We start from the raw sequence: 13,773 nt of genomic DNA on the forward strand, positions 1-13,773 counted from the left end.
ACATTCAAGATTATGAAGGGGCTTGTCAGGGTGGATACTGAGACATTTATCATTTAGGACTGAGATGAGGAGAAATTTCTTCAAAGGGTTGTGAACCTTTGGAATTCTCTACCCCAAAAGAGTTGTAGATGCGCCATCATTGAATATGTTTAAGGCTGAGATGGACAGATTTTTGGTCTTTCAAGGAATTAAGGGGTATGGGGAGTGGGCTGGAAAGTGGAGTTGAAGCCCAAGGTCAGCCATGATCATACTGAATGGCAGAGTAGGCTCACAGGCTGTATGGTCTTCTCCTGCTCCTATTTGTTATTCACCCAACCAAACATTTACAACAAATTTTATAAATTGGTTCAAACTGATTGAGAATATTACTTGTCAAAAGTAAACCTAGCTAAAATTAATCTGGAGGTGGAATTTGTCATTTGATTGGCAGGAAGTGAGAGCACCCCACATTTTTAAAATCATTCATAGGGTGTGGGCGTTGTTGGCAAACACAACAATTATTGCCCATCCCTAATTTCCCTCGAGGAAGCGTTGATAAGCCACCTTCTTGAATCACTGCAGGCCGTGGGGTGTAGATATGCCCACAGAGCTAATAGGCTGAGAGTTTCAGGATTTTGACCGAGTGACAGTGGAGGAGCTGTGATTTATTTCCAAGTCAGGATAGCGCACGACTTGAAGAGGGATGTGCAGGTGGTGGTGTTCCTATGCTACTGTTGCCCTTGTTTTTCTGGGCAGTAGATGTCGCAGGTTTCCAAGATGCTGTCAAAGGAACCTTGGAGAGTTGCTGCATTGCATCTTGGATATGGTACACCCTGCAGTCACTATGTGCCTGTGGTGGAGGGAGTAGATGTATAAGGTGGCAGATGGGATGCCAATCGAACAGGCTTGTTTTTCCTGAATGGTGTCCACATTCTTGAGTGTTATTGGATCTGCACTCATGCAGGTAAGTGGGGAGTATTTCATTATATTCCTAATTGGTGCCTTGCAGATGGTGGAAAGTTTTTGAGGAACCAGGAGGTGAATTACTCACTGAAGAATTCCCAACATCTTGACCTATTCTTGTAGCCACAGTACTTACATGGTTGATCCAGTTAAGCTTCTGGTCAATGGCGACTACACAGCAGTCTACAATCTCAGCCAGACATTTCTTAGAATGGGAGCAAAAAAAGACAAGAACTTGTTCAAAACTAGGTGGTGTGATGTGGGGGAGAACAAAAAACCATCAGCACCAGCAGCTACTTTAGTTCTTGAACAAAGTAATGAAGTTGAAGTAATTGAAACACTGAAATATTAAAAAGCTAATTCAACAGCAGCACTCTGCCAGCTACTCCATCATCAAGGAGATCAACAGCAACAATATGGGGACACCACTACCTCCTGGTTGCATGCCATTCTGACTTGGAAAAACATCACCATTCCTTTATTGTCACTGAGTCAGTATCCTGGAATTCTCCACATAACACTTTTATGGGCTGCAGCAGTTCAAAGTGGGTCATCATCATCTCCTTGGGCAATTCAGCATGGACAATAAATTCAGCTGTACCCACATCGCGAGCACAAATGTAAAAAGGAATAAAGATTGCAACCTTCAATTTAAGTCTGGGGTTTCAAGTTATTAATGAGAATTTTCTTGGAACTAGGGCACCATTTTGTTGCTGTTTCTTTCTCTATTGGTTCATACCTCCATCCCACTGTCATCTTCTAGCAGTGCTACAAGGTCACAATCCTGACAAATCTTATTCTTAATGTCTCTCATGAGTGGTCCAATTCCCGGTTCATTGCTGCTGTAAGGATTTCCTGGCATCCTGCCCTGTAGGAAATCTTCTTGCTGTGGATCTTTTTCCAATGTCACAAAGAACTCTGTCACTTCATTTTCCTCCTGCCAAGAGAGCAGATCTATTAGCAAAGGTGTTTACTTTAAAAAAAGCAAAATACTGTGGATGGAGATCTTACATCTTTACCTTCGTTTTATCAGCATTGAACATCTCACTCATAGAATTATTTAGTGAGGAAAGTTGCTGCATATCCACCCACATGAATATTACAACAGCATTTCTCTATCATCATTCAGCTACTTCCCCTCTGCTCTTCAACCCAAAAGCTCCCTCCGCTGATTTTTAAAAAAAATTAACAAAGTACGCGTTGGACCTATAAAAAGTGAGTCTGGGGAATTAATAATGGAAAATAAGGAGATGACAGATGAATTGAACATCCATATAGAAGATACAAGTAATATCCCAGGAATAGCTGTAAATCAGGAAATGGAAGGGAGGGAGGAACTCGAGAAAATTACAATCACCAGGGAAGTGGTATTGAGAAAATTATTGGAGTTGTGGGCTCCCCAGCAACAAGTCCCCGGGTTCTGATGGGCTTCACCCTAGGGTCTTGAAAGAAGTGGCTAGTGAGACACTTGATGCATTGGTATTAATTTTCTAAAATTCCTGAGATTTGGGGAAGGTTCCATTAAATTTGAAAATAGTGAATGTAACTCCTTTATTTAAAAAGGGAGATAGACAGAAAGCAGGAAACCACAGGCCAGTTAACTTAACATCTGTCATAGGGAAAATGTTAGAAGCCATTATTACTTGGGCACTTGGAAAAATTAAGGCAGAGTCAACATGGTTTTGTGAAAGGGAAATCATGTTTAACCAATTTATTGGAGTTCTCTGAACAAGTAACATACGCTATGGATAAAAGGGAACTGCTGGATGTACTGTATTTAGATTTCCAGAAGACATTTGATAAGGTGCCACATCAAAGGTTATTGCAAAAAATAAAAGCTCATAGTGTAGGGGGTAACATATTGGCATGGAAAGAAGGTGGTCTAGCTAAAAGGAAACAGAGGGCAGGCATAAATGGGTCTTTTCTGGTTGGCAAGATGTAATGAGTGGTGTGCCACAGGGATCAGTGCTGGGGCCTCAACTTTTTACAATTTATATAAATGACTTGGAAGAACTGAAGGTATGGTTGCTAAATTTGCTGATGACACAAAGATAGGTAGGATAGTAAAATGTGAAGAAGAGGCTACAAAGGGATATAGATTGGCTGAGTGAGTGGGCAAAGATCTAGCAAATGGAATGTGGGAAAGTGTGAAATTGTCCATTTTGACAAGAAAAATAAAAAAGCATAATATCTAAATGAGAGATTGCAGAGCTCTGAGAAGCAGAGGGATCTAGGGGTCCTCATGCATAAATCGCAAAAGTCCAGTATGCAGGTACAGCAAGTAATTAGGAAAGCTAATATAATGTTACTATTTATCCTGAGGAGAATTGAATGCAAAAGTAGAGAGGTTATGCTTCAGGTACCACATCTGGGGTACTGTCTACAATATTGGTCTCCTTATCTAAGGAAGGATGTAAATATGTTGGAAGCAGTCAGAGGAGGCTTGCTAAACTCATATCTGGATTGGGTGGGTTGTCCTATGAGGCAAAGGTTGGACAGGCTAGGCTTGTATCCGCTGGAGTTTAGAAGAATAAGAGGTGACTTCATTGAAACATAAGATCCTGAGGGGTCTTGACACAGTCGATGTGGAGAGGATGTTTCCTCTTGTGGGAGAATTTAGTACTAAGGGCCACTGTTTGAAAATAAGGGGTCGCCCATTTAGGACAGAGATGAGGAGAAATTTTTTCTCTCAGGGTTGAGTGTCTTTGGAACTCTCTTCCTCAAAAGGCAGTGGAAGCAGAGTCTTTGAATATTTTTAAGGCATATTAGATTCTTGATAACCAAGGGGGTGAAAGATTATCGGGGGTAGGTTGGAATGTGGATTTGAGATTACAATCACATCAGTCGTGATCTCATTGAAAGGCAGTACAGGCTTGAAAGGCCGAGTGAGCACTCCTACTATGTAATTTATCTCCCTTCCAGTCTAGTAATGAACCTCTGTCTCAACACCCCACCATTATCTCTGACCATTATCTAAGCCTGAACCAGACCTTTAGTAACCTCAGTGTTCTATTCAACGGTAAGCTGAGCCTCTGATTCCATCTGCTCGGTCACAGACCACCTACTTGTCCATATTAGTACCGTCTCCACCTGAATCTCAAGCTCCCCATGGCCTTGCTCCTCCTTACTCCTGTTAATCTCTTCCAACACTACACATGCTTCACCCCACAAACTCTTTTACATTCCCTCTCCCTTTGACCCATCATTGGTAACCAAGCCTTTGGCCATTTAGGTGCTATGCTCTGAAATTCTTTCCTTAAACAGCCTCCAGTTAGTTCCCTTGCCTCCTTTAAAACTTCACTTCAAAAGCCACCTTGATTGAACAAAGTCACTCCTTCTACTCTCTTCTTTAACTGAGGATCCATTCTCTCCCCTAAGTTTTTATGAAGGACTTGGGACTTCTTTCTATACTAAAGGTGAAACATAAATGTTGCTGGATTCTTCTGGTATTTGTTGCTCAGTTACACACTAGTTTAACCATCAGTGCCACTGCAGGGGCAACTTGATATGGCAGAAATATCTCAATTATATGTTACAAATTTCAATGAAGATGTGTGAACGTAAAAGCAAAAAACTGCGGATTCTGGAAATCTGAAACAAAAAAATAAAAATAAAAATAAAAATACCTGGAAAAACTCAGCAGGTCTGACAGCATCTGCAGAGAAGAAAACAGTTAACGTTTCAAGTCCATATGACTCTTCATCAGAACTGAGGAAAAATAGAAATGAGGTGAAATATAAGCTGGTTGAGAGGGGTGGGACAGGTAGAGCTGGATAGAGGACCAGTGATAGGTAGAGGCAAAGAAGAGATTGCCAAGGATGTCATAGACAAAAGGACAAAGGGGTGTTGACGGTGGTGTTATTAGCTAAGAAATGTGCTAGTGGTGACATTAAGGGTAGAAAGCAGGACGAGCAAGTGACAGATGGCCCTAGAGGCGGTGGGTGGGTGGGAAGGGATCGAAATAGGCTAAAAGGTGAAGATGAAACAATGGATGGGAATACATTTAAAAATAATGGAAATAGGTGGGAAAAGATATTTTTCTTTTCCCACCAATTCCATTATTTTTAAACGTATTCCCATCCATTGTTTCATCTCCACCTTTTAGCCTATTTAGATCCCTTCTCCCCACCTCACCTCTACTAGGGCTATCTGTCACTTGCTCGTCCTGCTTTCTACCTAATGTCACCACTAGCACATTTCTTAGCTAATAACACCACCGTCAACACCCCTCTGTCCTTTTGTCTATGACATCCTTGGCAATCTCTTCTTTGCTTCCACCTATCACTGGCCCTCTATCCAGCTCTACCTGTCCCACTCCCCTCAAACAGCTTATATTTCACCTCATTTCTATTTTTTCCACAGTTCTGATGAAGAGTCATATGGACTCGAAGCATTAACTATGTGTAAATGTAAATTAATTTTTTAATAACTTGGAAAATGAAAATACAGAATTATTTGAAAAATTAACACCATTCATGGAAGTCAAAACCAGGGCATTATTGATTGACATGCAATTTCCCAAATCTAGGGGCAGGAAACTGGAAATGGGCAATAAATGCAAACTTGACAATACCACCCTCAGCCCAAGAACAAAGGTATAGAGTTGGTGCGGTCCCCATTAGTGTGGTCATCCTACTGTTGGCATAATGGTGATTTAAACAGAAAGAACTCAGCACTGAGTAAGAGTTTTCTCTTATATTTTGCTTTAATGTGGCTCACTTATACAGTCATTAGTCTTGTAGAACCTTAACCTTCAATGAGATATGGTTTCTGACCGAACTGTTTGTATATAATTTCTCTATAGGCTAGATGGTTAGCCCAATGTACAAATCCATATACTCTCATGCTTCCTTTGTACTTACCGGGTAGATGATGCTGCACAGCCTCTCGAAGATGAAGACTGGCGTTCGGTAATCATCAAGACTGTATCGTTTAGCAGTTTCAATACAGACAGCCATGAATGCCTTTGTTTCAGACTCTGTACCTACAGAAGAGTGGGGGTTAGAATTTGATCAGTACAAAAACAGACATCTTCTTCACTCCTGAGAGAAACAATCAGGCTCGAATTTTCACAGAGCTTTAAGCACACCAGCCTACCCTGTAAATCCTGCCATCCTAAACAACCCATTTATTCACACTCTACTCTCAATCCCATGAACTCTAATCTTGTGTGACAACTCCTGCATGGCACCTTATCAAATGCCTTCTAAAAATCCACATGTACTACATCCACTGCTCCCTTCATCTACCTTGCTAAATTGAGAATCAGAAATGCCATAAGTAAAAAAGATCCAGCTGTGGCTAACTACACAGGTTTAGGATATTATTACATTAAAAGAAGTTTATAATATTGCCAAGAGTCATAAGACTGAGGATTGGGAAGTTCTAGATATCAGCAAAAGATGACTAAAATTTTGATAGATAGAGAAAATAGATCGAGGGTGAACTAGCCAGAAATATAAAAACAGATTGTAGGAGCTTCTACAGACAGTAGCAAAACTGGATAGGAGTAATTATAATAGAGAATAAGGAAATTACAAGGATGTTAAAAAAGTAGTTCTGTCTTCACAGTCATAGCCACAAAAACACCAGAACATTGGGGAATCAAAGGCCTAATGAATTAGGAATTTATTCATATTTGCAATTATTAGTAAAGAAAAATACTGGAGAAGTTAATGGGACTGAAAGCTGACCCAATGGCCAACATCCCAAGATTATTAAAATGGTGGCTGCAGAAATAGCAGGTGCACTGGCTGTGATCTTCCAAATCCTAGATTCTGGAATGGTCCCAATGGATTGGCAGATGCTAATGTACCACTGCTATTCAAGAAAGGAAGGAGAGAGAAAATAGGGAACTACAGGCCAGTTAATCATTAAGAAAATGCTGGAATCCATTATTAAGGAAGTGGTAACAGGGCACTTAGAAAATCACAATGAAATTAGGTAGAGTCAGTATGGTTTTATGAAAGGGAAATAGTGTTTGACTAAGAGTTTTTTGAAGACATAATCAGCATGATAGGTAACAGGAAACTAGCAGATGCTTTGTAGTTGGATTTTCAAATGCATTCAATAAGGTGCCATATAAAAAATTCATGCACAAGATAAGGCCAGATGGGGTTGGGGTATTATACTTACATGGATAGAGGATTGGTTAAAGGATAGAAAACAGCACCAATTAAACAGGTCACTTTCAGGTTGACAGATTGTCACTGACGGGGTGCTACAAGGATCAGTGCTGGGGCCTCAGCTACTTACAATTTATATTAACGAGTTAGATGAAGAAACCAAGTGCAATTTGCTAAACTAATTCAAAATGATTAGAATATTGTGTCCAGTTTTGGGTGAACTACTTTAGGATGGTGTCATGGTTATGGAGTACTCCACTAAGGTGACACCAAGGATGAGGGGCTTTAATTCTGAGGAGAGACTTGACAAACTGAAGCTCTTCAGAAAAATGCTGAAGAGGTCTGATACAGGTCTTCAAAAGTATATAGGCTTCTGAAGATTGGAAGAGCTGTTTGAGAGAACTAATACAGGCACAATGGGCCAAACGGCTGCCTTCCATGTAACAATATTCCAAGATCCTAGGGGTAACATCATAAAGAATGAACCTGCATTTATATCATGCCTTTCACAACTTCAGGATGTCCCAAATCACTTAAATGTAGTCACTGTCTGTAATGCAGAAAAGGCAGCAGCCAATTTATACTCAGCATGATTGCACAAGCAGTAATTTGGCAATGGCCAGACAAACTGTTTTTAGTGAAGCTGATTGAGGGATAAGCTACTGGGAAAACTCTCTAACTCTTCAAATGGCACGAGGGGGTCGATGGGACCTCGGTTTAACATCTCATCCAAAAGACGGCACACTTCTGACTGTGTAGCACTCCCTCAGAACTGCAACTGCGAGTTGCCAGACTAGATTAGGTGTTCAAATTCCTGGAATGAGACTTGAACCCACAACTTTCTGACTCAATAGCAACTGTTCTACCCACTAGGCCACAGCTAACACATGGCATGCACTATAACTTGGATTATCAGAGCAGACATCCAAACTAACTGAAAGAAATTATGCTCTATTAGGTGGAATACGCTATATTTTTAAACCAGAGAGAGACACACAGACAGGGAGCATTGTCTTACAAAAGTACTAAACTTTGATTCCTCTTTAAATGAGGATAGAGCTCAACTTTAAGTTTGAGTGTGCCTGTGCTATTTATTACCTGTTGTCATGTCCTCCAACATCTCCAGTAACATGTCTTGCGTCTCATCAATCAGTTTTGTTCGCTGAACCACAAGTTTTCGCAGACACAAGTAGCCATTCAGCACTGTGCCCACCAAGCGACTCTTGAAGTGACGCTTTATTGATTCCACTTCCACAAAAGATGAAAGCAGTGCTGAAACAAGGTAGCAAAACAGTGAGTATATAAAATACATGACTATCCACCTATTGGTAGGTTAGTGTTCAACCCTGCTCTGTAACACAATGTACACCTCACCTGTCAGGCTTTTTAATGCATATCCCTGCTGAAGGTCAGTGCTGAGTGTTGCCTCCTCTAATGCCAGTAAATGGGCAATTTCCTAAAAACACAATTCAGGTGACAGGAGCATTATAACTGAAGAATTCAGACACAGCAGGCAAAGATGATACAGTAATTAAAAGACTGCCATTCTCTCCTTTGTTCTCATGGAAACACCAGCACCTTCAATGGCACAGGCCCTGGCCACTTTCTTGCACCTCATTCAAATGACCAGTTTTCATCACAGTGCCTTTACAATGTGGCTATTGCACAATGGAGGTCATCACAGCTGAGCCCAATTCTGTCCTCACTTGACATCTACACATGCATTTTCTAATAGGAGTCAGTGAATAGGAATCAGGAGTATAAGGAGCTGGGGTACCTTTCCCCCCTCCATTAACAGGAGCATTGACAGTAACTGTAGTCACTCTGGCTGAAACCAGTTAACTCGACAGAAATAAAGGATGGAATGTGAGAACGTGTTCAATAATGTGCTAGGCTAACTTGCTAAGCAATTGGACAAGCCCTATTGCTCCTTCTCTTAACAGGATTCCTGCTCTTAACAGGATTCCTGCTGTACTCCTGAATGAGAATCTCAAGGTTTTGTGGACTTAGGTTTGTCTCAGTCACTATTGCCTCTTGTCCTATAAAGAATGTGATAAAATATATAATTATGAAAAAGTAAGCATTCAAAAATCTTAAGGGTACAGAATATTGGCCAAGTATTAATGTCAATGATCCTAATATGTACAAACTACCTCCTAAATGTTTGAGAAATTTTGATTGGGACAGAAAATTAGATTTACACCAAGTCAGGGGAAACAAGCAATACAATGAAAAGAATGACCCTGAAGTTCTGAGGAAAGGTCTCTGGCCTGGTATGTTAACTTTATTTCTCTTTCTACAGATGCTGTTTGACAGACATGAGTAGTTCCAGCGTTTCTTGTTTTTATTTCCAATGGTAAGATTTAGCTTCCTTTAAAGTTAATGGAGATTCATGATTAAAAGAATATCACAGACAATACAGTTTTGCTCAGTTAAGCAGGGAGAACACATAGTATTTAAAATTCCTGGCAGTTCTATTTCACACTAACTTAGTCACATAGCTTTATGTGCTTTAAAAATGTAATGAAGTTACAGCAAATTCTGTTCCCACAGTACTTGAACAGGAAAATTCTGATAACTAGGACTTAGCCCTTTGAAGGCGTTCATTGCTTCTGTAACAAGACTGGCATTTCAGTGAGGGTAGTGTCACCCTATCACAGGCCTTCCTAACAACAGTTTTCCAATAAATAGCTGCCCTAAAGCAATGGAAGGTAGATTCAAGTAACCCAATCCCTATAAGATCAATCACCCACTTATAAAAACAAAACAAATGCAGATGCTGGAAATCCAAAACAAAAACAGAATTACCTGGAAAAACTCAGCAGGTCTGGCAGCATCGCCCTCACGCCTTCTCCTCCCTCCCAGAAACATGATAGGGTCCCCCTTGTCCTCACTTATCACCCCACCAGCCTCCGCATTCAAAGGATCATCCTCCGCCATTTCCGCCAACTCCAGCATGATGCCACCACCAAACACATCTTCCCTTCACCCCCACTATCGGCATTCCATAGGGATCGCTCCCTCCGGGACACCCTGGTCCACTCCTCCATCATCCCCTACTCCTCAACCCCCTCCTGTGGCACCACCCCATGCCCACGCAAAAGATGCAACACCTGCCCCTTCACTTCCTCTCTCCTCACCGTCCAAGGGCCCAAACACTCCTTTCAAGTGAAGCAGCATTTCACTTGCATTTCCCCCAACTTAGTCTACTGCATTCGTTGCTCCCAAAGTGGTCTCCTCTACATTGGAGAGACCAAACGTAAACTGGGTGACCGCTTTGCAGAACACCTGTGGTCTGTCCGCAAGAATGACCCAAACCTCCCTGTCGCTCGCCATTTTAACACTCTACCCTGCTCTCTTGCCCACATGTCTGTCCTTGGCTTGCTGCATTGTTCCAGTGAAGCCCAACGCAAACTGGAGGAACAAAACCTCATCTTCCGACTAGGCACTTTACAACCTTCCGGACTGAATATTGAATTCAACAACTTTAGGTCTTGAGCTCCCTCCTCCATCCCCACCCCCTTTGTTTCCTCCTTCCTTTTTTTTTCCAATAAATTATATAGATTTTTCTTTTCCCAACTATTTCCATTATTTTTAAATATTTTAAAATCTTTTATGCTCCCTCCACCCCCACTAGAGCTATACCTTGAGTGCCCTACCATCCATTCTTAATTAGCACATTCGTTTAGATAATATCACCAACTTTAACACATATGTGTTCTTTTGTTCTATTGTTGTTGACATCTTTTGATGATCTGCTTCTATCACTGCTTGTTTGTCCCTACAACCACACCCCCCCTCTACTTCTCGCTCTCTCTCTCTCTCCGCCCCCCCCACCCCACACATCTTAAACCAGCTTATATTTCAACTCTTTCTTGGACTCGAACTCAAGTTCTGTCGAAGGGTCATGAGGACTCGAAACGTCAACTCCTTTCTTCTCCGCCGATGTTGCCAGACCTGCTGAGTTTTTCCAGGTAATTCTGTTTTTGTTTTCAATCACCCACTTATCTACCACTCCCAGAACTACAGCTCATATCCCGACTCTTCAGACATGTACAAATAGCATAATGACAACTCTGAAATGTCACCCTGCCTGTTACAACTGATCTAGTGTTGTCACTATATTGGTAGTGCACATCTGTTGCTAAACCTGTCTAGGAGCTAACGAACCCAAACAATGCAACCGACTCTCAAGGGGATTAACTAGTAATTAGTTTGGCAGTTAATACCAACCAGCTAATACCAACAAGACACACAACAAAAGAAAAGACTAAAACAAAAACAGAATTACCTGGAAAAACTCAGCAGGTCTGGCAGCATCGATGCTGCCAGACCTGCTGAGTTTTTCCAGGTAATTCTGTTTTTGTTTTAGATTTCCAGCATCCGCAGTTTTTTTGTTTTTATAAAAGAAAAGACTATCTGACTGGAATTACTGTGGGAATCAGATAGAAAACAGAAACTTGGTAAACATTTCCTTGCTCAGAATTTTGGGCAGAAGCCAATTAATTGAGAAATTAAACATAATGGGGACAGATGGCTGTGCCAATCATGACATAATGTTATGGAAAAGAACTGCCACCTGAGATTTTTCTGACTGGTTTTGGAATGGAAGCAAACACAGACCTTTGTGATTAGGTTTCCAATGTATGGCAGCACTCCCCGAGCTGCCAAGTAGATCTTCCAATGAGCTGGTTTGATGAGTTTCTGATAGAGTGCAAGGTACTCAGCTGCACACTCACCGGCAACACTCAGCTCATCCAGGTAACTGGCAATACAAAAACAGAAGGTTGAAATCTTAAAGTACCATTTTAGTGGAGTAGAAGTAGAAGACAATGAGTAGCTAAGGTTGCTCACTGATTGGCAAATGGAGTTTGCATTAGTGCAAGACCACATTCCTAGTCTGTGGTGTGTTTTCTTGGGGTTAGGTGACTCCACAGCAGCCCTCAGGCCTGCTTGAAGTCACTCCCCTCATCCTGCTGTCTGTAACAGAGCTGTAAAAGAACACTGCTTTCCAGATTCAATATTGAGTTCAACAATTTCAAACTATAATCTCAGTTCCATTTTGTTTTTCTTGCCCCATCACCATTCCCTTTGGCCCTGGAAGACTAACTCTTTGATAAATCACTATCTTTTGACTTTCACCCTCTCACATCTTCCTTTTATCCTTGTCCCACCCACCCCTTGTTCAAAATCGATGACATCTCTGATGAAAGGTTACAGGCTTGAAATGTTACGCTTCTCCCCACAGATGCTGCCACAACCTATGTATTTTCTGTTTTTATTGCTAAAGAACATGCCCTGTAATTGACATACCAGCTGGAATGAACAACATGTTAATAAGAAAATTAATATTTATACAAAACACTGAAGAAATATTCAGGGAGGCTATTTATTTCCTCTTTTTAAAAGATTGATTTATTTGTAATAAGGACAGGGCAGCAGATAGTTGGGAACACCACCTCCTGCAAATTCCCCTCCAAGCCACTCACCATCCTGACTTAGAAATATATCATCGCTCCTTCACTGTCACTGAGTCAAAATCCTGGAACTCCCTCCCTAACAGCACTGTGGGTGTATCTACACCACATGGACTGCATGCGGCGGTTCAAGAAGTCAGCTCACCACCACCTTCTCAAGGGCAACTAGGGATGGGCAATAAATGCTGGCCTAGCCAGAAATGCCCACATCCCGTGAATAAATAAAAAAAGTAAAATCATATGCACCTTGTAAATTGTTAGAGAAAGAAAGTGTAAGTGCAAAGTTGTATCATGGATAAGTTCATACTGCCTGATGCAAGCTGGTCTGCCCTTGTTCCAACTTCCACAAATAATTTCGCAAGACATTGGGGAACTTGGATAACTGATCAGAATGCAAGTCAAAATCACAGATGTTTAATATTGACAAGAAAGGAACTCTACAATGGACAAAAGTCAGCAACTGGCTGCAACTACATACTGTTCTATAATAGAGACCCCATTATGTTACAGCTAGACTTGGAGTTGCTGAAAGAACTTCTGAAGCTGTTGCTTAGATTTCTGGTGAACAGAAGATACCTGGTGAGGAGATCAAGAACTTGTTGCTTGCGGCTTGGAATGGTGGTAAGCGCCTCCACAATCGTACAGGCAGCTTGCCGTGCAGCTTGCGTTGCAGGAGTGAACAGGACCTGAGAAACAACAAAGTCAGGTGGGTAATGTCCAACCCATACATAGTACAATGATTTTAGAACAGCAGAAAGCAGGCACGGCCATTCATTTCAGCCTCTCCAGCTGCCCCGCCTGTGGGGGAGGGGGCTCCCCGGACGCCCCGCCAGTGGGGGAGGGGGATCCCTGGACAATCTAGTGAACAACTGCAGAATCGCTGCAGAGTTCTGTGACAGTGTCAGTGGTAAGATTAGAAACACATTACAATGGTCTGGCAGTATGTGAAGAATGAACTTGTTCCTTCTAGATGAATTGGCTCACACAAAGCAAGAAGATGGCTATGAGGGACCACAGCAGGAAAGCTGATTTTGTCTCCTGTTTGAATTATGACAACCGCTTGCCTGGATTCAGGACTCCTGCAGCATTTTAAATAAATTACATATACTTTTACAGCAGTAACCTCTTTCTTGTTTTTTTATCTCAAAGTCTGTATCTCAATAACAGGTCCCCCACAACCTCTAGAATACTGGTTGCTTGCACCTGATCTCGCCCCCATCGTAGTTGAA

General features: G+C 41.5%; 1 protein-coding gene across 10 annotated transcripts in view; it reads right to left on the reverse strand.

Annotated features, from left to right (window-relative positions):
- Positions 1–13,773, reverse strand: part of ubr4 (ubiquitin protein ligase E3 component n-recognin 4) — a 183,920-nt gene that overhangs the window by 29,611 nt on the left and 140,536 nt on the right. For all 10 annotated transcript variants that reach the window (XR_005945414.1, XM_041207463.1, XM_041207469.1 and 7 more), the window contains 6 exons: positions 13,121–13,230; positions 11,691–11,832; positions 8,442–8,523; positions 8,166–8,339; positions 5,805–5,926; positions 1,682–1,879 (listed from right to left, as the gene is read on the reverse strand). Coding sequence is in view for 9 of the 10 variants with exons in the window: in XM_041207463.1 (XP_041063397.1) it covers positions 1,682–1,879; positions 5,805–5,926; positions 8,166–8,339; positions 8,442–8,523; positions 11,691–11,832; positions 13,121–13,230 (828 nt within the window). In the remaining variant the exon portion in view is untranslated. The remainder of the gene's footprint in view (positions 1–1,681; positions 1,880–5,804; positions 5,927–8,165; positions 8,340–8,441; positions 8,524–11,690; positions 11,833–13,120; positions 13,231–13,773) is intronic.

Source organism: Carcharodon carcharias, chromosome 15 (assembly GCF_017639515.1).
Source record: "Carcharodon carcharias isolate sCarCar2 chromosome 15, sCarCar2.pri, whole genome shotgun sequence".
Classification (NCBI taxonomy): domain Eukaryota; kingdom Metazoa; phylum Chordata; class Chondrichthyes; order Lamniformes; family Lamnidae; genus Carcharodon; species Carcharodon carcharias.